Source organism: Ahaetulla prasina, chromosome 8 (genome assembly GCF_028640845.1).
Source record: "Ahaetulla prasina isolate Xishuangbanna chromosome 8, ASM2864084v1, whole genome shotgun sequence".
Classification (NCBI taxonomy): Eukaryota; Metazoa; Chordata; class Lepidosauria; order Squamata; family Colubridae; genus Ahaetulla; species Ahaetulla prasina.
In genome coordinates, this window is record NC_080546.1 from 47111448 (window position 1) to 47138979 (window position 27532).

General features: G+C 38.3%; 1 protein-coding gene across 3 annotated transcripts in view; it reads right to left on the reverse strand.

The window, feature by feature from the left end:
• Positions 1-27532, reverse strand: part of SGCZ (sarcoglycan zeta) — a 248105-nt gene that overhangs the window by 43322 nt on the left and 177251 nt on the right. For 2 of the 3 annotated variants that reach the window (XM_058193461.1, XM_058193460.1), the window contains one exon: positions 13624-13746. The exons of the other annotated variant lie outside the window; for it this stretch is intronic. In XM_058193461.1, the coding sequence (XP_058049444.1) occupies positions 13624-13746 (123 nt within the window). The remainder of the gene's footprint in view (positions 1-13623; positions 13747-27532) is intronic. 3 annotated transcript variants of the gene reach the window in all.

Sequence of the window (27532 nt, forward strand, 5' to 3'; positions counted from 1 at the left end):
CTATAGGTCCTAAAGCATTTGAAAAATTGACTTCATGCTAAGAGGTCAGAAGAGATGAATTCAGCTTTTGTTGCTCCTTCAAATTTTTCTCATTTAATTCCATTTATAGAACAGGGTGACTGGTGAAAACCAAATGATGCCTTTGTAATTCTACCTCCTTTTGTCAGACAGTGGGTTTTGCCACTAGATACTTTTCTGATTTGATTTTACATTTAAGACCTCAGTGATGGTGCACTGTCCTTGACTGAGCAAAACAACAGTTACCTTCAAAGAATGTAGCTTTCATTTATTCCTCACATTTTACAACCAAGCTCAAGAGCACCAAGGACCCTTCAAATTATCCAACCTGAACAGATTTTTTGGAACTTATCGGAATTGTTGCTTATATGTTCTGCTATAATTCTAGAAGATTAGCTATTTTTTTCTATTTTCATGTGGAGATATCAGATATGTAATGTACAAAAAACAGAAGTGAAACTATCTTCTCAGTCATCTGATTATTATTGGTTGTTTATTACTGCCTGTCCCACTGGGCATTTCTGCCCAGGCACAATGAGTTCCCCTATGTAGCAAAAGGCAACAGTCTGGAACTATCCTTACTATTATTATTTCCAAGCTGAACAGCTTCCTTCCAGCTGGCTAATAAAGTAGAGTTTATCAAGTTAAGCTGATGGCTTTATGGAAATATTCATGCTGTTGTCTTGCTAACTGCAGAGAAATGCCAATATTATTTTTCAGGATTTTATTTTATTTTATTTTTTAAAAATCACAGTGCAATTTACAGACCAGTTAATAAATAGATTGGATTTACTAATGGAAGGAAAACCCCAAAAACAGAAATGTCCTGCTCATTTTTTGATCCAGACTGGAGAATTCATTAGGCCCTTGTTATATGGTTGAAGTAAGCGCCAAAAGTTGATTACTTTAAATGATTTTATAAGACATCATTTAATTTTTAATGCAGGAAATTAATGTTATTTTTTCTAAAAAAAAATTGTATGTTGATTTTATAGTTATTTTATTATTCTGTTTAAAATTTGAAGCCTCCAGATGCGTATGTGATTAAACTAAACTAAAATCTAAACAAATAAAGAAATAAATAAGCTTTAAAAACACAAGCTGGGATTAATCACACCACTGGAGACAGACTATTAATTCAGGTCCAGAGATCAGACTATTTTAAAAAGGGCTATATTGGCCAGATGATATTTGTATCTGCTGTCATGCTTTTAACAATATTTCCTATATTTTATCAATGCTCAGAAATGAGCAAAAACACAACAACAGCTGTTGGTTGGATGGTGCAGTGGTTTCATGTTTTGCGCTGATGAGAGAGCCCAGAAAGTAAAACAGGTGAAAGGGCTTTACGCAATCAAGAAAAATAGCTGGTGGGAACAGAAAGGGGGAAGAAGAGGAGAAATCTTGGCCTGGGGATAGAAGCCATTTTTTCTAAGAAATGATGTTTTAAAAATACGGCTATAATACCTTTTGTGAATTGGGAATCTTATCAATACATGCCCATCTCCGTGCTTCTCATTTAAAATCCAAATGTAAAAATAAAACAAAATAAAACCCAAATTGTAATGTATCTTTAAATGGTTTTGGCGGGAAACAAGCACGTTGCTGATTGGTTAAAGCCGCCAGTAGAACTGTATATAAGGAGAGGTTTTTCCCCAGCCTGGTTGCTGGGTTCACCATATATTAAAGAGCTGTTGTCACTACCCTGGTCTCCAGCCTCGTTACTTCCCGAACTTAACACTGGCGACGAAGGTGGGATCTCGAGGCTAAGAGCACCAGGAACGAGCTGAACGCACGGAGAACCGAACCCAGCAAACTCAGGGCAGAAACGCGGAGATGGCCAGCTACACTCCGCCCGCACCGTTTGACCCAGCCAGGGAGAAATGGGAGCGTACATGACCCGTTTGAGCTTCCTAGAAGCAAGCGAACTGCAAGGAGTTCAGACAACCGCAAAGGGCATATTTCCTGAGCCACTGCGGTCCGAGGTCATCGACATTGCGGAAGCCCTGGCAGAGCCAACGCCGGTACAATCGGTATCGTGGCAAACTCTGCAAAATCTATTGAAGAACCATTTCGCCAACACCGTCCAAATCGTCGGCGTTTTGAATTTGGAGGCGCAGACAGCAAGAGGCGAATCCATCAGCGATTACATGGCCGCCCTGAAAAGCCTCAAGGACTGTGGGTACCGAGACTTGGATGAGGAGCTGTTAGAGCAACTCATCCGTGGGGTCAGAGACATGCGTTTGCGGGCGGCTGCTATCAAAAGCAATCTAACGCTGGCAAACGCTCTGGACGAAGCCAGAGCTCATGAGATGTCCACCCAAGCGGCGGAAACCCTACAAAAGCCACTCACGCCAGCGGCGCAAGCAATCAACCCGGTCCACAATGAAGAAATCCAGACCGAATCAGGCGGCGAGGATGAGGAAGGAGTTTGCCTCACCGAGAGAAGGGGCAAAGAAGACCGGGATGAATGCGGAAGTTGCGGAGGGCAACACCAGCGTCAACGATGCAAGTTCAAGGGCGCTACATGTCGGCGGTGCGAGAAGAAGGGCACCTGGCTCAAGTCTGTCGAGCACCCCAACCTTCCCGCCGAAAATTCAAACCAACCAATCAGGCGCGGGATCGGCAAGGCGACCGCGATTGGTCAAAACAAAAGGCGCGAACTCAAATCGAGCGACCGTGATCATAGGCCGTGCAGCAACCCGCGTCGAGAAGAAAATCTTCACTAAACCGAAAATCGAAGGAGTGCCGTGCCGACTAGAAGTGGACACGGGTCAGCGATCACAATCATGTCCTGGGACACTTTTGCAAAAGCTTTGCGAGAATCGCCAAACGCAAACTGCAAACACAGCGGCTACGAGTGCACGACTACCAAGGGAATCGCATCCCTGTTCGAGGACCACCTCCGTCCGCGTCGAGTACGGACCACACAAGAAGACCCTGCCCATCACGATAGTCGAAGGGACCCTGCCAAGTCTGTTGGGACTAGACTGGTTCCGTGCATTGGGCATGGGAGTGACTGGCATCTACAGAAGTGACTTTAACCTAAAGACACACTCATGAACGAGTTCGAAGATGTCTTCAAGGACTGCCTGGGCAAGTACAAGGGACCCCTATTTCCTTCAATTTAGACCCCAGGTAGCCCCATTAGGTTAAAGGCAAGGAGAGTCCTTTGCCCTTAAACCCAAGATTGACAAGGAGATAGACAAGCTCATCAGTCAGGGATTCTGGTGCCAGTCGATCACGCAAAGTGGGAGACGCCAATCGTCACCCCAGTGAAACCAGATGGGTCAGTTAGAATCTGCGCTGACTACAAGGCGGCGTTAAACAAAGCCTTGCAAAAAGCGCTTACCGGTCCCGTGGTGCAACACTTGCTGCACTCGCTGGGGCAAGGGCACGTCTTTGCCAAGTTAGATTTGGCTCAAGCCTATCAACAACTGCCCGTGAGCGCCAACACAGCGAAGCCCAGACAATTGTGACTCACAGAGGTGCTTTCAAGTGTACCCGGTTACAGTTTGGGGTGAGTGTGGCACCTGGTCTATTCAAAATTTAATGGAGCGACTTCTGCAAGGGCTCCGGGGTAGTCCCTATTTCGATGATGTATTGATATCAGCCGAAAATTTAGAAGAATTGGGGGCGTTTGAGAAAAGTTCTGGGCATTTTCGGTCAGCGGTCTAAAGGTTAAAGTGAACAAATGCCAGATAGGGGTAGAATCCGTAGAGTTCTTGGGCTACAGAATAGACAAGGAGGGAATTCACCCCACTGAAAGCAAGGTCAAGGCAATACGAAAGGCTCCAGCGCCCAAAAACAAAACAGAGCTACAGGCATTCCTGGGTCTAGTGAATTTTTACGGTCTTTTTAAAAATAAGGCAACCGTTGCCGAGCCGCTACATAAGCTACTGGGAAAGAATACTGCTTGGTCTTGGGGAAAGTCGGAAGCTAGGGCTTTCGAAGCAGTAAAAAACCTACTCTTGAGCGATAGCTTACTGATTCAGTATCATAGCTCATTGCCATTGGTATTAGTTTGCGATGCTTCCCCTTATGGGGTGGGGGCTGTGCTCAGCCACAGGCTTCCAAATGGCACAGAAGCCCCAATAGCCTTCTACTCCAGAGCGATGTCCTCGACAGAGGAACTATAGCCAGTTGGATAAGGAAGCTAGCTATTGTGTCAGGGTAAAAAGTTTCACGAATCGTTTTGGTAGAGACTTTGAAATTGTGACAGACCATAGACCACTGTTAGGGATACTGGCTGGCGACCGCCAACGCCTGTGGCACTTTCGCCACGATTGACCCGATGGACTATCTTCTTAGCCGCCTATTCCTACAAACTGCAGCATCGGCCGGAAAGAGTTGGGGCATGCGGACGCATTAAGCAGATGCCCACTACCAGGGCGATCGAGACCCCACTCGGGGCGCCCATACTGTTAATTGACTCTCTGGACTCTGGCCCAGTCACATCTAAGGAGGTGGCTCGGGCATCATACCGGGACATTGTTTTGAGAACTGTACTCGGTTGGGTACAAAGAGGGTGGCCCGCTGCGCCGGGCGAGCGTTTTAAAGAATTTGTAAAAAAAACGTGGGGAACTTTCGGCTCAAGGGGTGCCTGCTATGGGGGATAGAGTGGTGATCCCAGAGAAATTGAGGAAAAGGGTGTTGGACCTCCTCCACGAGGTCACCCAGGGATCGTTAGGATGAAGGGTTTAGCGAGAAGCTATGTGTGGTGGCCCTTAATGGACTCAGAAATTGCTGAAAGGGTAGGAAATGCCAGGCCTGCCAGGAGTCAGACCGCTACCCCAACGGCCCCGGTTCGGGAATGGGAGAAACCCCAGGGCCCTGGTCTAGAATACACATTGATTTTGCCGGCCCTTCCACGGCCAAACCTTCCTGGTAGTAGTAGATGCCTACTCCAAATGGCTGGAAATCATTCTCATGAGATCCATGACAGCCGAGGCCGTGATCTCAGTCCTAAGGCACCTATTTGTAACCCATGGGTTGCCCGACACGCTAGTGTCCGATAACGGCCCGCAATTCACGGCAACCCAATTTGAGAATACTTGGCAGAGGAGGGCATCCGACATGCCCTCTCGGCGCCTTTCCACCCTGCGACGAATGGCCTTGCAGGCGTTCCGTCCGGGCGCAAAGAGGCATTGTCCAGACTTAAGCCAGGCGACTGGCAAACAAAAATCGATGTTTTCCTGGCAGTCCAACACAGAACCCCTGTGTCACAACCGCAGAAGCCCAGCCGAATTATTAATGGGCGAAGCTCAGGTGCCCCTAGACCGTCTAAATCCAAACTATACACGGAGGGTTACAAGGGGAAATAGGAAAAACAAGAGAAATGGACATAGGCGACCGGTGTGGGCACACAACTATGGTGAAGGCCCAACCTGGATAGCAGGACAAATCCTAAACAGAACAGGTCCCAAATCATACTTGGTGGAGTTAAGGGCGGCCGAGTATGGAGGCGCCACATAGACCAAATAAAACGATTAGCTGAACAATCTGAATCAATAAACAGGCCCTGACTACACAATGTTTGATTCCACAGCTGACTCAAACCCGGAAAAATCGCAGGACTTAGCTGAAATTCCGGAGGTCCAGCGACGCCCACAGGTTCCAGTAGAAAACAGCAGGGACGACTCTGCTAATAATCCAGGGCCGGATGGCCTAGAGAAAGAGCTGAGAGGAGCAAACAGCCCCTCCGGTCAGCTCGACCCACTCCCAGGGAATGTACTGCGCAGGTCCGAAAGAGTCAGGAGACGCCCAGTCTATTTGCGTGACTACGTTGAAAAATAATATGTAAATATCATGTAAATATGGGTAAAGTGTTTTCTGGGGGGAAGGAGTGTAATGTATCTTTAAACGTTGCTGATTGGTTAAAGCCGCCAGTAGAACTGTATATAAGGAGAGGTTTTTTCCCAGCCTGGTTGCTGGGTTCACCATATATTAAAGAGCTGTTGTCACTACCCTGGTCTCCAGCCTCGTTACTTCCCGAACTTAACACAAATGCCTTATATAAACCCCAGAGCTTTAGACATTTAAAAAAGACTTTATTACATTTAGATTGCATTGGACTAAATTTGCAGAGGTCAACCAGAAAAATATAACGCTATAATTATCCCTCACCAAGGAGCTCACTTGGAGTTTGCAAAAAGCACCTGAAGAAACTCTCAGACAGTAAGGAACAAAGTCCAAATGGGCTTTTATGTGTTTTGCACAGTGGAAAGGTTTCCATTTAGCCACTCTTCCATAAAGCCCAGATCAATGGGTGGATGCAGTGATGGTTGTCCTTCTGGACCACTATCCCATCTCCACACAGGATCTCTGGAGCTCAGTCAGAGTGACCATTGGTCACTTTCTTACTAAGGCTCTTCTCCCCGATTCTCAGTTTGACCAGTGACCAGCTCTTGGAAGAGTGCCGATCAGGGGTGAAATGCTCCCAGATCGGACGGGATCGCGTAATCCGGTAGCGATGGCGACTGCTGGTTCGGAGGACCGGTAGCAAAAATCCCTGGCCCCGCCTCCACTGCCTCTGCTGAGCTGCACCATCTGCAGAGTTTTTTTTTTAACTTTTAAAAGCCGGTTTTGCTTCAGCCGAAACAGGCCTTTAAAAGTAAAAAAAAAAGCCTTTGAAGATCCCGCCCCTAGCTGAGACTGGCAGAGACTTTAAACTTTAAAAAAAAAAAATTAAAGTCTCCTCTGCCGATCTCACCTGAGTTCCTCATCAGCAGAAACTTACTTGTACTCTTACTTGTAGAAAACATGTTTTCTACAAGTAAGAGTAGAGATTCTAAGGCACTTACCTGATTACTGATGAACGCATGGCTCTCTTTCCAGCCCGAAAGCAGTTTCAGTTTCAGCCAGACAGAATCAATTGCTCAGCTAATCTATTTCCTCGGTGATCAACTGGCTGGCTTTGCTGAGGAACTCTGGGATTTGAAGTCCACAATAAAATAAAATAAAATAAAATAAAATAAAATATTTGTGCAGCTTTCTGAGATTTGGCGTGTTTCTGTAGTGTTTCGCTCTAACTACACAAACATACAAAATCTCAGAAAGCTGTATGTGGCATATTGTGTGTGTGTGTGTGTGTGTTAGTTGTGTGTGTGTAAAGTGTGAAAGTTGGTTTTTGAGCTTTTTGTGGCTATGTGAAGTGTGAAGTGCAGCTGCTTTTACATTGTGTGTGAGTCAGTTGTGTTGTGTTGTGTATGTGTAAAGTGTGAAAGTTGGTTTTTGAGCTTTTTGTGGCTATGTGAAGGGTGAAGTGCAGCTGCTTTTACATTGTGTGTGAGTCAGTTGTGTTGTGTTGTGTGTGTGTAAAGTGTGAAAGTTGGTTTTTGGTACCTCTTATTGTTTTTTTTATACTTTGTTTATTATTATAGGGCCGGGATAGCTCAGGCAATAGAGAAGCCTGTTATTAGAACATAGAGCCTGCAATTACTGCAGGTTCGAGCCCGGCCCAAGGTTGACTCAGCCTTCCACCCTTTATAAGGTAGGTAAAATGAGGACCCAGATTGTTGGGGGGGGCAATAAGTTGACTTTGTAAAAATATACAAATAGAATGAGACTATTGCCTTATACATTGTAAGCCGCCCTGAGTCTTCGGAGAAGGGCGGGGTATAAATGTAAACAATTTTTTTTTATTATTATTATTATTTATTGTTATTGGCCATGCCCACCCAGCCATCTGACCACCAAGCCATGCCCACCAATTAAGCCATGCCCACAGAACCGGTAGGGAAAATTTTTAGATTTCACCCCTGGTGCCGATTGCAACAAACCTCTTCCATTTGAGAATTATGGAGGTTACAGTGTCTTAGGAACCTTCAGTGCAGCAAAATTTTTATTGTAGCATTCCCCAGATCTGTGCCTTGCAATAATCCTGTCAGTGAGCTCTGCAGGCAGTTTCTTTGACCTCATGGCTTTTGCTCTGTTACAGTATGCATTGTTAGCTGTGAGGCCTTCTATAGAGAGACATGTACTTTTCCAAACCATGTCCAATTTAATTTACCACAGGTCAACTCCATTTAAGGTGTAGAAACATGTCAGCAACGATCAAGAGAAATAGGAAACATTAGAATTAAATTTCATGAGTTGTTGCAAAGGGTCTGACTACTTATGCCAATGTGATATTTCAGTTTTTTATTTTTAATAAATTTACAGACATTTCTAAAATTTTGTTTTCACTTTGTCATTATGGAATACTGAATGTAGGTTAATGAGAAAAAAATAAAATTCAACAACTGTAGAATCAAGCTGCAGCACAACAAAATTGACAGAAGTGAAGGGGTCTGAATACTTTCTGAGTGCACTGTAGATATACTGTACATATACATATACATATACATCATATATACATATACATATACATATACAAGGTAAAGGTTCCCCTTGCACATACGTGCTAGTCGTTGCCGACCCTAGGGGACGGTGCTCATCTCCATTTTAAAGCTGAAGAGCACTGTCCAAAGACGTCTCCGTGGTCATGTGGCCGGCATGACTCAACGCCAAAGGTGCATGGAACGCTGTTACCTTCCCACCAAAGGTGGTCCCTATTTTCTCTACTTGCATTTTTACATGCTTTCGAAACTGCTAGATTGGCAGAAGCTGGGACAAGTAATGAGAGCTCACCCCGTTACACAGCAGCACTAGGATTCGAACCGCTGAGCTGCCGACCTTTCGATCAACAAGCTCAATGTGCTAGCCCCTGAGCCATATGTATATGTATATACATATACATATATGTATATGTATACATACAGTATACATTATCTATCTATCTATCTATCTATCTATCTATCTATCTATCTATCTATCTATCTATCTATCTATCTATCTATCTATCTATCTATCTATCTATCTATCATACCTACCTACCTACTTACTTACCTTACCTATCTACATATCTACTTATGTATTATCTGGCTACAATTCTCTGTTAAGCCATCTTATTTTGCAATCATCGTACTGTTCTGAGACAGCTAATCAGTCAGTTCCCATTAAGATGTATAGCATATAGTTTTATATAAAAAAAGGTTAGCAAGCTAATAGGTTCATAATTTGACTGACTACTTTTGTTTTCCTTTATATTTAGTGAAAGATTGATGGATTTGCTCCATTCTGATGGAATATGAAAAGTGCAATCACCTTAATGTAAACTAATTGGCCAAGATAGAGGCCTGTCATTTGACATTAATTTGCAGGGATTAAATCCTGGGGGGTTTGCCTTGCTGCAATTGCATAATCTCATCTGTTGGAAGCACTGAGGTTCTTCTGTATTGAAAGAATTAGTGGTGCAGTGGTTAGAGTGAGCACTGCAGGCTACTTCAGCTGACTGCTAGCTGCAGTTCAGCAGTTCAAATCTCACCAGGCTCAAGGTTGACTCAGCCTTCCATCCTTCTGAGGTGGGTAAAATGAGGACCCAAATTGTTGGGGGCAATATGCTGACTCTGTAAGCCACTTAGAAAGGGCTGTAAAAGCACTATGAAGCGGTATATACATAGGAGCTCATCCTTTCACCCAGCAGCACTCGGATCTCAAACACAGGCTTGCTGATTGTCAACCCAGTGTTCTGACCAGATTAGCCATTGAACTCCAATTGCATAGTAATTTTTAAGCTCTTGGAAAGGACTCTCATCTAGCCTTCTAGAAGTCCAAGGTAAACTGAAATATACATCTAATTGATGTTGTTACTGGATTGAACCAATTGGTCTATACTTTTGGAAGGATTCCTACAAGAGATGAAGTATATATATACATATATATTATAAGAACAGTTTCCACAAAATGCTAACGTGAAGAAGAATTCATTTGGTGGATAATTTGGACAGGTTTTTGCTACCCAAATGTGCTACCTGCTTTTTTTTAGTTAAAAGAGACTTACATGATTTATTAACCCCCACTTGAAGGGTGTTGTAGTGACCCAGGCCCAAATAGGTAGTAGGAAACTCAGTCAGTGTAAAAACAAACAAGCTTTATTAGAACAGCTGAGAATTAATTCATTCTCGTAGTTGTTCAACTAAATTAAAGCAAATTCCTCCCAACACAATTCCACAGTCCTAGCACCAACCTTGGTACAATTAGGCAAACTGCCAAAGGCGTTTCTTGGCAAAAGTTCAGATGACACTTATACAAAACAAATGCAACAAGACAAAGCTATCAACATTATTTTCCGTTAAAGATGCGGTTGCTGGTTTTTTAAGCCTTATGGGAGGGGCCAATCATCTCTTGGCCCTACTTCTGAGTCGTACTCTTGCCTTCTGGCAGCTCTTCTCAAGCATGCATTAGGAACATGCTCTTCCTGTTCCTCTGCCTCACTACTGTCAGCCTCTGGAGGCTCTGGAGTCTGCACCTCACTCCCCAATGGCCCTGGCCCTACCTCTGCCTCCGACACAGAGCCCTCATCTGGGTCTTCCCCAGCCTCCAGGACTGGCCCATGTTCTTCCTCAGCCTCATCGCTGTCTGACTCCATTGCCAGTTCTGCAGGCTGCTGGCGGACCACAACAGGTATTTTAGAGTTTCTTCAAATTTCGAATTTGCTCTAAAACTGACATCCCCGGTGAAAACATTTATTTATTTATTAATTTATTTATTTAATCGAGTACATGATAAATAATATATATAAGTATAAGCATGAATTGAATACATAAAATGAATATAATTAAAGGGAACATTAGGACAGGGACGGTAGGCACGCTGGTGCTCTTATGCTTGCAAAACATTGCTTGCAATTGTATTTTATCTTAATAGTATTTTATTGGTGCCTTATTTTGGATAATGGAGGATAATATTTGGAAGTCACTGATCATGTGTGACTGCTTCCACTGCAGATGGAAGATGAAACTAAGAAGCTTAGTCCAAGTTAGAGAAGAAAGTGAAGTATTTCTAGGTCTTCTTAGACCACCTTCTTTTTCTCCTGATCTTGTCTGAATAATTGGCCAGGATATAAGCCATGGAGACTTCCATCTCCCTATCCAACTCAAAACAATTTGATTAACGTTTCTTTAATGATCTCAATCATATCCCACTGAGGAGGAAATCTGACTAGGAAGCTTTGTTCTTGTTTGATGTTAGCATTACCAGAATAGTTGGACAGCATTTCTTTTTACAATGCACAAGGGCATTTTCTTTGACAGTTAAGGTTTAAAAAAGGTTAGCTTTTTTTGTTACTTAGATTTGGGAGCAAAATCTTTCCAGCCATGTTGCTTAGCTTAAGTGTTCCAGAATATATTGAAACTAGGCTATATAACTAAAAGTTCTTCTCCCATTGACGTTAAATGATCATTCTTAATTGCTTGGAATTTTTAATGGAAGGCAAGATATTAAAATGATAATATATAAATCAATTTACAGTCTGATGAAGATGGATTGACTTCAAAAGTTATGACAGAACTAAAATAGGAAAATCTTCTTTTAAATATGTAGAAGCCAAGCTGCTCAAGGATATATAGACAACAGAAAATAAGCAGTTTTCTACAGGGGACCCAACATAGGATTCCAACTGTTGGATGTTGGCCTCCATTTTCTATAATGTGGCAGCTCTCTAGTGGTCATCAAGGGTTGACCCATGTGATGTAGCCTTGGGGTTACAAAAGAATGAATTACGATTGCAAGGTATAACTAGAACACTGCCAAAAGGCATTATATTCCCCAAGCCAAAAAGACAGATAGAACTGTCTTTGTACTTGCCCTTGAGTATTGACCTCAAATTACATTACATATCCATGTCTTGCATCAGTTCATCTATAATATGTCCTGTGACATGACATTCTGTCAAAAAATATCACTGAGTTTTTTAAAAAGAAGACTTCCATCTCTTTAGATACACATCTTATATGCTTATAATACAGAAAAAGATACAATAGTTTAGTTAGACCAGGCCTGACAGGTTGGCTGCTTGGATTTTATAAATGGTTAATCTTAATTTCTTTAATGAAAAGGAAAATAAATATTTAATATCTATATATTTTTAATTCAATGGAAGTCTGTGTAATTGTAAATTATGGGAAAGGCTCTCATCATGTCTAAACACGTACGCTTCATTTTATTGTAAATCAATCTAATCTTTTAATCCTTTCTGCTAGATGACATTATAATTAATAATTGTATTCTTCCTCTGCACCAGTCCTGTAAAAATATTTTATAGCCACTATGGGCAAGCCCTCAACACAATTTCCTAAAAAGATGAACAGAACTATCCCATGCAGAAAAAGTTTGCAGATATTTTAGAGTTTGAAGCATTATGTATATTTAAGTGAAATGTTTCTGAAAGTGGAAATCTGAATTGAGCAATGATCAGTGGAGATTTTCTACTTCCAAAAGATACAGTTATGGTCCTATTAAACCCTCTACTTTGGGTAAGAGGTCTAACATCCATATCTTAATCATGGGTATAGAACTCTGATGATGATAAGCTGGGCAAGGAACTATCGTAACAAAAGGCATCCAGTCGGTTTCAGCAGAAATAATGTACACCATCTGTACCGTCAAGTTGATGAATATATATCAATGAATTCAAATAGTATGCTGAACAAATAATCTTTCATTAGAAATAATTTAAAATTATGAGAGAAAATCATTCCTGAAATTCAATAGTTCTGACTTTACTGGTTGAAAATGCTCCTTCATTAATAATCTTGTCCGAGTACTATAACTATATGAGTCTTAAATCACAGAGAAATTAGAGCTGACATTCAGAGTACATTATATAGTTGACTATATAATCACAACTTTTATGATGCCAAAGGGCACTATCTAACTTAACTTTTAATGGCCAAAAGAACAAGAAATGAAAATTGTTACTTGAAGGATAAAATTGTACTCCTACAATAGAAAAAAATTACAATTCTTAATTCAGAATCATGGGGTACATCTATTGGTACAAATCTTGAATGTAATAATGATGGACAGCATTCACCCTCTTTCTAAAGGATTCCACAGATGTATAGAACTTGCATACAATATATGATGTGTACAGTATGTATGTGTGCATGTATATTTGTACATAAATATCTGTATATATGCAGATATAGATGTGTGCATATATATATGTATGTGTGTGTGTGTGTGTGTGTGTGTGTGTGTGTGTGTATACACAGTATATATATACATACATACATACATATGTAGGTCTTGGCATATTCGGGTCTTTTCCCATGTAAGGTTGAGAGTATCTTGGTGACGTTTCGACGAGGTCTCACTCATCATCTTCAGGCTGATGCTTTCGGCTTCATGCTTGTGCGCACAAGCACGAAGCCAAAAGCACCAGCCTGAAGATGATCAGTGAGACCTCGTGGAAACATTGCCAAGATACTCTCAACTTTACATGGGAAAAGACCCGAATATGCCAAGACCTACATACCTATACCCGTGAAAACCTATACACACACACACACACACACACACACACACACACACACACACACACACACTGGTATATATGCATACACATACACAAATATATGTTTGTGGATATACATATGTACATATAAAATGTATGTGTACACACACACACATACACATGCCACATTATAAATTCATCTTCCCAATTTTTCACCACCGCAAGTGAAATGCATTCAGGGTTAGAAACCCCCTCTTACTACCTACCCGTGACCTTCAGTCTGTCTGCTCCAATGACAATTTCTTCTTCATCAGCAGAGAAAAGCACTCTACCATCTTCACTTGAGCTAACTTCAAATCTTTTACACTGGGCTTCTACACTTTCAGCGCCTAAAAGAGAGAAAACAGATCTTTAGCACATTCCCATAATTTTTCCCAATATTCCTTTTAGATTAAGATTTGGGGGCAGGGGGATGACTTCTATTAATTCTCTATATGAATATCTTTTACAGACTGTGCATGCTGAGAATGATCTTGTATTTGATCTTCCAGGGATAACCGAATTCATTGTTCAATGTATGTGACTTAGCTATGTCATACCAATTTATTTATTACAGTTTTTACATCTACTTCAAACACCAAAAATTATTTTTACATGATGCTTCATCCTCAAAGTGTAACACAGGATTATTGCACCACAAAAATATGTATAATAAACATCTTGCAAAACATTAGTATAGTATAAAGATTTTTCTGTTAATCTTAAGAACTGTAATAATATTTTACTCATATTATTAAATTATCAACTATACTGTTCTTATTAACTATTATTTTTTGTTAAATTGCTACACACACACACACACACATTTCTCCTTTCAATCTACAGAAATACTGAACAAAATTAGTATAATAGTCCAAATAAACATTTATGTTTCAATAATGCATATTAGTTTGTTGTAAGTTAAATACTAGTTACAATAAACATCAAATTGTTTACTCTTAATAAATTGCTCATTGAATAGTGAGGGTGGTCTATCACTGGACATTTTAGCGGGCAGGGCAATGATCTGGATAAATTGCCAACAATATATTTTTTTTTACTATACATATTGAGTACGAACAAACAGCGATTTCTCTCCATTTCATGCTGTTAAACCATTTTTTTTTACAATTTATATGACTCTTTTTAAAATTTACCCTTTAATTGATTTAATATTTTGGAAATAATTTCTATGAAAGGACATTACACAAATGTTCCTTTTTTTCCAAAATGAAGTATCCATTATTAAATGGAAATAAAGGAAGGGTGGAAATATTGCCCTTCTATTTGCTAAGATGTTATTTTAAAGTTTTAAAATTATAAATATAAATAAAACGATAGAAGTAAATTATAAATAATATTCAGGGCCATAGAAGAACAAAAATTTGTAAGATAATTATTCCAAAAATTTTGGATTTTAAAAAAATATTTATGGACTAAAGATTACAATCATTCAACAATAATCCTACCAGGAATAAAATATGGTTAATGTTTGTCCTTTTTCTGAAAACATCCATATCAAAAGGGCAGAGAGGCATAGTATTCTATTTGAAACAGCCAGTGGATTAAAAAAATCACTCAACCGGTTTAGAAAGTGGGTTTCATTGCGGAAGGGGCAGGGGAAATATGGATATCTGTTGGGCTTTTAAAAGTTGAGGAATGATAGCAGATATTTTTTCATCAACTTTTAAAGAAGTAAAGTACACCACCTGATTTCCTCCTATGAGCTTTTAAATTGGAAAAATTTCCAGTTTTGGAAATTAGGCTACCAAATCCTACATGGCTGATAAAATCCATCTAAGACCACATTTGCCAGGTGAGTTCATGTAGTTGAGGAAATCTAAGGATAAGGGTTCTAGTCATTTGATTTATTGCAGACACTTGTGTTGCATTTCTTTGTACAAAGGTTAAAGCTTTAATAAATTGGAACAAGTATATGTTTTACTTGCACAACTTATTTGCACAAAAATAAACTGAAACAAGTAAATGTTATATTGGCACAAAGCTAGCTGGGTGACCTTGGCCGCTCACTTTCAGCCCTACAAATGAAACAATGGCAATCTACTTGTGAAAAACCTTGCTAAAAAAGCTGCAGGGAATTGTCCAGGCATTCTCTGAGAATCAGTCGCAATTGAATGGAAAAAAAAGTGTTAAGGTTTTTTCTCCCCTAAGAGAATATCATCAAGGATAATGCAATACATAGTAACACAAAGAAGAATGTTACTAGAGAAGTGCTCTTCTCTCCACGTTGTCTGTTGGAGACTATGATTTCTGATGCCCCTCACTTAAAAATAACTATTTATATTGATTACTTTTAGGGAACAAGCAAAATTGTGTATCCCTGCATCCACTGAAGAAAAGCCAGACCTATAGAATCCATGTAGATGTCAGGGAGAGACTGCTGAGGGAAGAGAATCAAGTGGGGAATTAATTTAAATTCTTTCTGTGGTACAAATGATGAATTCCAACCCTCATGAATGCCATTGAACTTTACCTAGTTTTAGGTAAAGGTAAAGGTTCCTCTCGCACATACGTGCTAGTCGTTGCTGACTCTAGGGGGCGGTGCTCATCTCCGTTTCAAAGCCGAAGAGCCGGTGCTGTCCGAAGACGTCTCCGTGGTCATGTGGCCGGCATGACTCAATGCCAAAGGTGCACAAAACGCAGATGTAAATTGTTAATTAGTGAAGCTTCCTATGTATAGGCTTGAGCAATAAACCGCTAGATTGGAACCTTTACATGAGGGTCTCATTGTTCATGACTGACAGCAATTGCTATTCAAGACATAGGAGCTTAATTTCAAACAGAAAATACTTTGAATCAACTCCTCACAGAATTTCTTTCTAATCCAGAAAAATAATCCAATTTATTTGGGATAAGAATCCCATTCAGTGAATTAAGAGATATTAATTTCTGTCTATAAGTATGTGTGTGCCGGTGCTAAATGGGACTTCATCTAATGGTTCCAAAGAGGATCCTGCATTAATTTTATCTTGATAAGGCGAAAAACACTTTTGCCTCTTTAACATAACCATATTATATTTCATTTGCTATAATAACTGGGATAGTACTTTGTCTATGGCATTCAGAAATAGGAATATAGAGATTATTTTTCCTGGTTGGAGAATGGACTACACATAGTCCTCTCATTTCCGTCTCTTATTAGATAACATTTCACTTCACAACTGCAGTTAGAACTGGAGTCCTGGAAAAAGAAGTTCATTTGCAAACAAAGAAGAGATAGCGTATGTCCTACAACCAGTTTGATGTAGTGATTAAAGTGCTGTTCTAGAAGCCAGGAATTGGTGACTTCTAGCCCCACTTTAGGCATGAAAGTTGGCTGGGTGACTTTGGGCCAGTGACTTTCTCTGGGATTGTTGTGGAGAAAAAGAGGAGGAGAAGGAGTAATAAATATGCTCCTCCCCTTAAATTACCTATAAAATAAAGGTGGGATAAAATTCAAACAAAAAAAGAAACCTGTGAATGTAAACATGTATATCCATGCATTCAATAATCAGAAGGGGAAAAAAAATGCCAAGGCATTTTTAATAAATACATACCTAAGGAAGAAAATGAAGTGACAGATCAATCAAAAAAGAACTTTCAAACTTCATTGCTTCAAATGATTTACAAGTTAGCAAAACAAATCAACAGTAACATTGCACCAGATACTATCTCAAAAAAAAAGAAAAGAAAAGACAAGACAAGAAAAAGGATGGCATGTGATTTTTACATGTTTAGATTATCTCCTTAGACATTGTTATCTGAAGTGAGAAATAGATTTAATTTGACACAATTTAAAAGAATGAACATAAAAGAGAAGTAATAGGAACTTTAAATCAAAAAACGAAGATGCAAAACTGAAAGAGGTTGTTACGAAAGGGGAAGTGAGAGCACACTAATCAAGAAACAGCAATTTCTATTTAAAAATCAACAAAATTCTCTGTAGAATTAGTGAACTGAGAACTGTCAAGTAATTCCAAGTTTGAGGCATGTTGACTTGTCTCGGTGCCAGTACACGTTCACACAGGCCAGCCTTTTCTAAAATTGTAGTCTATTTTCTAAAACAGAGACTGGGAACCTTGATTCTATGGAACCAATTCAACCTACGAGATTCTCCCCAAGCCTGTCAAATGTTGGCTAGATTCCTTTCTTCACAATGCTTCTTTCTCACCCTCCAGTTGTACAGGAATGAAAAGGAAATCATTTTTTCAATGCAGATAGTCAGGAAACAATCTGTAGGACTGAGGAAAGTTTTACCTCTTTATTTTAAAGTGTAATCATGTAAAGATACATGTCTAGTGTTCAGTAACACTAGAGTGTGAAAAATCATTGAGTTTATATTTTTGTGAATGCTTAGCAGATAATCTATTACTGAAAATAATTTAGAAAATGTTCTTCTTATCTTTGTTCATTTCAGGGAGTTTGGAATGATCTGGAACTCCATATTTCTCCTGCAGCAAGAAAAACACCAGGTCATGCAAGATCCAGCTAGGAGGTTTGTGTAGAGAGCAGGATCAATAATTATTACTTTTAATTGCTTCCTACTCCTCCTTTTCCACCTACCTTTCATCACTGAGTTCAAAGTGAAGATTGATTTTATTCTTATACCTAAACAAACTTGATATACCAAGTCACTCAATAAATTATGACCATGGATGGATAGACTTGAATCTAGTCTCCTAGATGTGAGGCCCACAATTTACTTGCCTCTCTCTAAGATCTCTTTTCCCTTTTCTTTAAAAATTGAAGAGGAAAAAAAGACTTGGTAAGGACTTCCCCAATTTTACAAAAGTTCTGAACTTTGAGGATACTTTGTGAAAATAATTCCTCCCAAAGAAGATTTAGGAACTGACAATGCTAAAATGAGGGGCAAGAAGAAGTAGTACACTTTTGCTGATCTGTTTGAGTTCTATGAAACAGCAGACTGATCTGAAACAGTTGGCAATTTTTATTGTTGGAATTAATATCTGACTCCATTTACATTATGGAATTATAAAACCAGAACATTAGTGTCTGTGGGATGTGTATGTGAAAAAGTCAAGATAATGGGCATGGCAACATGAATAAACCCTTTCCCTGCATACGTGTAATATTGATACACACATATTGACACATACAAAGAGCCAGGCTTTGATCACAGAACCTCAACTACCTTTTGGAGTAGTTTGGGAAAATTAAACACAAATATAATTATTATTGCTATTATTCATAACATAACATAATAACAGAGTTGGAAGGGACCTTTGGAGGTCTTCTAGTCCAACCCCCTGCCCAGGCAGGAAACCCTACACCATTTCAGACAAATGGCTATCCAACATTTTCTTAAAAATTTCCAGTGTTGGAGCATTCACAACTTCTGCAGGCAAGTTGTTCCACTTATTAATTGTTCTAACTGTCAGGAAATTTCTTCTTAGTTCTAAGTTGCTTCTCTCCTTGATTAGTTTCCACCCATTGCTTCTTGTTCTACCCTCAGGTGCTTTGGAGAATAGGTTGACTCTCTCTATTCTTTGTGGCAACCCCTGAGATATTGGAACACTGCTATCATGTCTCCCCTAGTCCTTCTTTTCATTAAACTAGACATACCCAGTTCCTGCAACCATTCTTCATATGTTTTAGCCTCCAGTCCCCTAATTATCTTTATTGCTCTTCTTTGCACTCTTTCTAGAGTCTCAACATCTTTTTTACATCGTGGCAACCAAAACTGAATGCAATATTCCAAGTGTAGCCTTACCAAGGCATTATAAAGTGGTATTAAACACTTCACGTGATCTTGATTCTATCCCTCTGTTTATGCAGCCCAGAACTGTGTTGGCTTTTTCGGCAGCTGCTGCACACTGGCTCATATCTAAATGGTTGTCCACATGGACTCCAAGATCCCTCTCACAGTTACTACTATTGAGCAAGGTACCACATATCCGGTACCTGTGCATTTTGTGTTTTTTTGCCTAAATGTAGATCCTTACTTTTTTCACTGTTGAATTTTTTCTTTGAAAGCTTCCACTGAACATTTATTTACATTATGAGATACTGACTGTTCATCAACTCTCAGTAAATCCATTAATTCTGATAGTACCGGTAATTGTTTTGTAAGTGTTTTATGGTGTTACAAGCTTCCTTTTGGATTGATTTCATAGCTCTCTCTCTCTCCATTTAGATCTACTGCTTGCAAAGCAAGGCTAGAAACAAAGCAACAGATAAGGGTTTTTAGAATAATTTATTTTATAGCTCTTGATACTATTCTGCTGTATATATTAAATCCATAACCTTTCTCTATTTTAAAGTGGAAGTCTATGAATGATGATAGGATGTTGCCAGATTCAGCCCAAGAGTGACAGATTAAAGTTAAAGTTCAGTTCTTTATTTGCTCACACCAATAGACAGAATCTTGCCAGATTCAATCTATGGTACTTTCACTCCAATGGGGCACCCTGGGAGTAGGAATAGCCATCCTAAATGTCTTCCTCTTTCTATGACCCAGTTCTAGGCTGTGTTGTCTCTTATCTCATCACCCTTCTTACAATCGGCTCCCTCCTTCCCAGGAAACTGCAGTTTTACATAGTCCATCACTTCACCTCCCCTTTTGTAGATGCAATCCATTGCAGCTATAATTTGCATATAAAATCAGTCAATGTTCCCTGGGTCCCTCTAAAATAATTTCAATTAAATTATTTATTTTTATTGATGTTGCCAAAGAGCTAATGAGAAGAAGGCAACATATTTTCATTTAATACCCTACGTAAATATTTTGAATTTCCTATTGCACCTTGACAGTGTTTCAATAAAAGGTAATTGAACTGTGAAAATGCATTTAATGTTATAGCTCTCCATTCTCACTTATATGCCATTTGTTACCTTTTGATGATGATGTGAAGTCAAGGAGAATAAACAGATATTCAGTAAGGTAGAAAAAATCTCAAACTGGGTTTCTATACTGGGACTTAAGAGTTTAGTACTCTACAAAGACCATTATATTGCCTTTCCAAACAGACAAGAATCAAGCTTTTCAGCTATATTTGAACACTGTTATTGATAGATAAGGTAATAAAATTTTCAGATAATATAAGGGACCAACATGGACCCAACCAGCATTATAGATTATAACTATACAAGGTGTATGTGATGTGGTTCAAAATGGCATTTGAAACTTCAGTGACAAAATGCTTCAATTTAATAAGATGCTTCACACAAGACAGTCTTTGCTTTGAAGTTTGGGGGGGGGGCAGAGGAGATATTGCCCTGTGAATTTATCTCAGATGGGGCTTTAGTCAATTTTCATACATGCACATTCATACTATAAGCGTATACCAATTTGCCTTCTCAGTGTAAACAACTGCTTCTTTAATGTCAAAGAGCTGCTACTGGAATTTAATCTACTGTTAAGTGTTCATTTCTGAATACGACAGCATCCTGGCCTTGTTTTAGTAAAACAATTAACAAAGAATGGAAACAATGTAAAAGACTTACTGGAGCAGAAAAACAATAGTTTGAAAGCATAAAACATTGAATATAAAAATATCTGATACTGTAGGGGTGGAAAGGGCTTTTGCCTGAAAGTGTTAAGAGATGCTACCTTAGATTCAAATAATGTAGTCTTAGATATTTAGCAGTGGATGATTTACATACTTCTTTACTGATATGGTTTCAGTGCAATGGATTAAGTCTTTAACCAAGGATTGCCATTCCTATTTGGAGTTTTTTAACATGCAGTTTCTATTGTAAAAGTCAATACACTGCATGGGTGAAGCTGTGATTCAGTCATTTCCACTGCTCTAATCCATATGACTAGTGGCTAATGTGGAATAGAAGGTTAGAACATGGTTGCTAAGCCAACAGTTAATAGATATTAATGACAGATTTGTAGCACCCAAATGCAAACCGTGTAGCAGATCGTAGAGGCCATCAGGCCATGGTGACATCTCACCAAAGGGAGAAGTACAAATGGGAGAGAGTGATAAATCTTATTGAGTCTTTACTCAGTTGAATATATACATGTTGAAAATGCAGAAGTATATGAAGGAAATTTATTTCACTAGCTTAAGTTCATGTCATTATTAATGATTTATCCTAAAATTTATTTATAGGCAGTATATTTGTATGAATGGACAAATGTATTATGTGTGTTCATATATATGTATGTATGAATCTATAAATGGCATACAATAGAGCACCACAGTGAATTAATTAGAGAAATGTACTTACAAAATTAAATTAAGAAATATTAGGAAATTATATGTGTTGAAGAAATGTTATAAAGAGGTATTTTCATATTTTTTAGACCTGAGGTAGCCTCAGGCTGAAAAAAAAATGACAATGAGATAAAATAAAATGAAGAATTTCACTCAACTCTATATCACAAATGGTGGCATGCATTCAGATTTTTAAAAATGTTCCTGAAGCTTCATAATAAGCATGAGTAAAGCAAAATGAATTATCAGGCACAATCATCTAATTATGATTTAATTAATAGATCCTTCCCCTATGATAATCAAGTATTCAAAGAAATGCTATCTTCAAACTGAAGATAAGAAATAAAATATAAAGAATTGTCACAGATATTTAGGAGAACTGTATGAAAAGTTGAGTTGTAAAGAGGAGTATTGGAAAATAGAAACAGCAACTCAGATTAAAAAAGTAAGAGCTTTCTATGAATTAAGCATGCTTTTTTTCTTTTTAAATAAGGTATCTATATATTGGAATAATATAATTTAGTAATCAATTTTTCTTTATCCAAATTTGTCTAATGGAGTTTGTAAGAAAACCAGACCAGAATTGTGTACCATACTTAAAGTAGGTCATATGGCTCTATTAGATTAAGATAGCATTTCAGCAGCAAAGGGATGAAGCAATTTTATTTAATCTCAGATTAATCTTTTTCTATTTGGATTGTTGTAATTCTTAGGATATGAATAGGTTAGTATTTTTTAAGCATATGTATTGAATTTCATTTGATTCGTATTTAAGTACTTTGAAACACAGTGCATGGATGAACACTATTTTCCTTTCATTTCAGCACAAAAACAAAATTCTCTTAATTTTTCAGTAGGTTCTGTAAAATACATCTAAAGTTTTAGAACAGAAGAAATTCAAAACTGAATACTCTTTAAACAGCAAAACGTTTTTTGGATTATTCATGGATGCAAAAACAAGTGAATACAGCTGACATTTTTATAGAAGTAGATGATTAATTCCCCATTCATCATTAAACTTTCAGTCCTTTAAGATTTGCAATAATGTGTAGAAAAATTATTGTGCACCTACTGTTTGTAGAATTACTAGAATATATATGTATATGATTATATAATTATATTATATAATTAAAGCATAGAAAGTAGATCAAGCAAGTAAATGCCATCTGCTCTAAAAGCAATAGATTTAAGGAAATGCCTGAGACTAGCATCTTCCTGTAAGTATGAAAATTAATTTGTATTCATGTGTATTTCCTGGAAGAAAAAGCCCAACTGAGCTTAAAAGAATAGCTGTAGGCAACATGTGCTACTCCAGATGTTGCTGAACTACAAATCCCAGCATTCTTACCTATTGGCCATATTTCCTAAGGCTGCTGGATGTTATAGGTCAGCAACATCTGGAATTCAATAGGCTTCCTACCCCTGTAGTAGAACTTGTGTTTCTTTGCAGCAGAAACTACACATCTATTTTAATAAACTAATAACCCATCACAGTGTGTGTGTGCACACACACACAGACACACACACAGGTATTTTTCAAGTTAACACTGATGAAATTTCTAATTTTACATGCCATCAGAGAATTAGTGCAATTTTTTCCTCAATGGAAAGATAATGTAATAGTGAAAGAGACACTGTATAAACTGAATATGTATGAGTAGAGTTGTAAGTTATTTAATTAGTGGATAGAAATGGACAAGTCTTTGCTTAAGTTATAGGTGAACTCGATGTTCTTTTGTAATAGAACACTCATATATAGTTTCGGTGGGTAACATATATCTACAGGCAACATTTAGTGTCAAATTTTTGTGACTTTTTCTCCTTAATCTAGCTACACTTTTCAGTTATGTGTCAAAAGATAAGATAAAAGGTGGATCAGTTTAGGCATAGCTTGCAAACAAAAATGAAAAGCAAACCCAGAAAACAAAAATGGCATCTTCACACTTTTTTAAACAAACAAAAACTGTACTTTAAACCCATTTCTGCCTGCTGGCACAGCACAAAAGCATACAGCTCTAAAGTTGGAAACAACCAAAAGGACCATGTAGTCCAGTTGCCAGTAATATGTAGGAAAATCAATTAAACCATACGTTTATTTATTTATTGAATAGGTAAAGCATCGTAAATCAATGAACTGTTCAAGCTTGCATATTGGATAAATCACAACATAACAATCAAAGAAGTAAATAGCAAAGAAGTATCCAGGAAGTACAACAAATTTAAAAATAGCTTAGAACCAAGTGGCCAAAAAAGGTGGATGTAGAATCTCTTCTTAAAAAAACCTTATAACTTTCTGAAGTAGGCTATTCTGATGTTATACCTACGTTGCTGTCATAATGTCTTTCTATCATTGCTGCATCCAGTTTGGATCTGGTTATAGATTTTTTTAAAAAGAAAAATGTGTGGGGTTTTTTTGCCATGCAAATATTGTACATCTCTGATAGTCAGGCACCAGAAGTCTCAGGTGATGCTAGAAGGACATACTTCTAAATCACTCATGATTTTGTGACCTTCTGTCTGGGTTACTGTAATGTGCTCCACATGGGGTTGCCTGTGAGGAGCATTCAAAAGCTTCATCTGGTACAGAATGCAGCCACCTGGGTAATAAATTATGTTGGATATTCAGCATATATAACACCACTATTTCTTGGGATACAGTGGGTTATCAGTACATTTTCAGGTACAATTCAAGGTACTGGTCACCTTTAAAACCCTTAATGACTTGGGACCAACTTCTCCTCCCAGTTGTTTCTACAAGTCCAATTCAGTCTGACAGGTTGGATGTGCTAAGGATCCCATCAGTGAAGGTATGCTGTCTGGTGGGACTAGGAGGACACCTTCTCTTCTCTAGCCCTGGCCTCCAAAGGTTATGATGACAATGACCCTGTTGATCTTTTATAAGGTCTTGAAGAGTTGGTTATGGACCCAGGCTTGGGGGCCCAAAGCTCAGTTTCCTGGTTATGTTAACATCTATGATTGTTGCTTTTTTCCCCTCAGCAATATATACAGTATATTGTTTATATTTAATTTTAATTGATTTTATGATTGTTCACCACCTCACTTGTTTTAGATGAATATAAATTAAATGAATGAAATGAATGAATGAACAAATGAATGCTTGCAATTCAACAATTTCATTATCCAGACGATTCATGCAACATATCTTGGTTAAACCAGAATTACTGTACTCATTAATGTTTAACTGATGTTAAAGTATATTCTTTATATTCTGATTCTCTGTTTAGATCTTCTATATGTGATAAGAAAGACATGTGCATACACACACAGAGATCCTAAAATATAGTAAACAGTTTTAAAGAAATCAATATATGGCAATTTTCCATAGAGCCAATAGTAATGGAAATGTTAAGGAGTGCCCCAAAACAATAACATCAAGAACATCAAGAAATGAAAGGTCACTCTGTATCTCTGCTGGCCAATTTTAACTTTTTTTTAAAAAAAGTTATAATCAGTCTCAAGCTGCAATGTACTAGATAAGAATAACCAATAGTAAGAATGAAAAAAAAAAAGGGAATCTCAAAGTCCCGGCACCATCTGCAAGATATTAAATAACGCTGTTATTTCCACATCAAATCTGTCCTTGAATGACTGAATTCTTGTTACAGTATTTATGATTTAGTTACATACTCAACAAGATTTAGAATATGGCAACTGCAAATGCTTGAGTAAGGAACAGACAATCCCAGAAAGAATTCTGAACAATAAAGGAATGGTATCACTTGTACATTTACAAGAAGTGCTGAATGCAGCAGCATCCCTGCCAAGTACACACATCCTCTTGAGATTGCATTGTGAAATCACAGCAAACACCTTACTATATTCTATGAATCTGTGAAGTATAGGCTGCATTTTCTAAATGCATTCTTGAGCTTGTTTTGACTCCCATTCATTACAATTAGATTTTGTCTTACAGTCTTTAATAGATGCTAGAGTCATCCTCCTAGCGCCGGAGCATCTAGAAGACTGCCCTTCAGTGAAATTGGTTACAGTTAAGAAATTTAAGTAGATACTCAAAAAATTCTAGTAGCATTGCTAGTATAAACACAAAAACGTAGATGCTGTAAATATAAAATCAAATAAATACAGTATGATACATCTCTCTCTCTCTCTCTCTCTCTCTCTGTGTGTGTGTGTGTCTGTGTGTATCTGTCTGTGTGTATAAAATGAATTAATGGTCCACCTAATCATCAGATAATTCTGAAGTTCTAAAAGAACATTTCAACATAAAATCAATATATAAAATCCAAGAACAAATCTCCACCATCTATTGAGGATCTTCAATTCCCAAAGCTTAGCAGAAGAGGGCAATATACTAATTTATCAAAATTTAGTGATAGTGCAAAAACTATCATCAGCAAAAGCCTCCAAATCCAAACAGCCTCCAAACAGCCTCCAAATCCAAACAGACTAAAAAGTATAGGACCATAAAATTCTATTTCTCAGGAAGAAAAATATATCAATGTAATTTAGACCAAATTTTCCCCCAGTTTTACTCTGGTTGCTGATATAAATAGTCCATTGCATAATCCCCTTTGAAAATCAAGAAACCAGTACTCCATACTCAGGAAGAAAACATCTACGGACAATGACATCAATTTGACAGGCACTTGCCTTTGCAGATTAACTAGGGTTTCCACAGGATCATCATGATTACTTTTTGTCTCTCAAGGATAATCACTTTAACAGGTCCTCTTCACTAATGTAGAAGTTAGATCTCCCAGTAGACTTAAATAATTTTAGGTCATAATGGGATTCTTTCACATTTATCCTGACTAGAATAATATAGAATGACTGATCTCTGGCCTTTGAGACAAAGTGACAAAGGTCCATCATTGCTAAACTCCCGAGTTCCTAATAATGAGTGGAAAAAAACATTTGAATATATATTTAATCCAAATACAGCATTGCAAAATCAGGAGAAAATGCCGTATTTCAAAGATAATTATATTCTAATTTGTACATTAGTTTATGCAGTATAGATAAGGTCAGTGCTCAAGCATTATTATCTTTCAGAGGGGATTGCAGGTCCTTTACCACAATTATCACACTACACAATGTCATGTGCCTCTTATTGAAATGATCAACAAGATTAACCTTTATCACCTATAACTAATAATAAAATAACCTATATACTACACAGAGTTAGTGTTGTACATAGTGGACTGAAGCCTACAAATCAATTTGTCAAAATTTCCCCTTTGGGGAAATGGAGGGTATGAAAGTTTTTAAGAATAATTAAGGAAGAGAACAAGACAAATATGCATATACATGGGTGTGTATGTATGTATCTATATATATAAAAGTGAAACCACTCATGCATTAATCATAAAATCTCTGGAACCATAAAGCCTACAAACCTGAAATGCCGTGTATGTTCCTCTTGGCTTTTAGGTGCTCACTAAGAAAGGATTTTTCAAAATGACCATCAGAGCATTAGAATTTCCAATATTATTATAACACGCTTTGATGCTAATTAGTTAGACGTTCTACTTCCCCTCCCAACTTGAAAATAACTCTGAAGAGAATGGGATAGCATAGGACAGGCTTCTGTGGGGCAAGCCTGAGGGAGAGAAGGGGCTAGAAAGCCTGAGGGAGAGAAGGATAGGAGATGTTTCTGTAGGGCAAGGCTGAAGGAGAGAAGGGGAGAGGAGAGGCTTCTGTGAAGCCAGCCTGAGGAAGAGAAGGGGAGAATGAGAGGCTTCTGTGGGGCCAGCCTGAGGGAGAGAAGGGGAGAGGAGAAGCTTCCGTGGGGCCAGCCTTAGGGAGAGAAGGGGAGAGGAGAGGCCGATTGTAACTACTCATTAATTTTCAAACTCAAATTTTCAAAGTGTCAATTTATCAAGCCCGATCACATAGTTTCGTAGCGGAGAACGGATATTCAGCTAGTGTGTCAGTAGTGGGTTGCTACCGGTTCTCCCCAGTTCGCAAG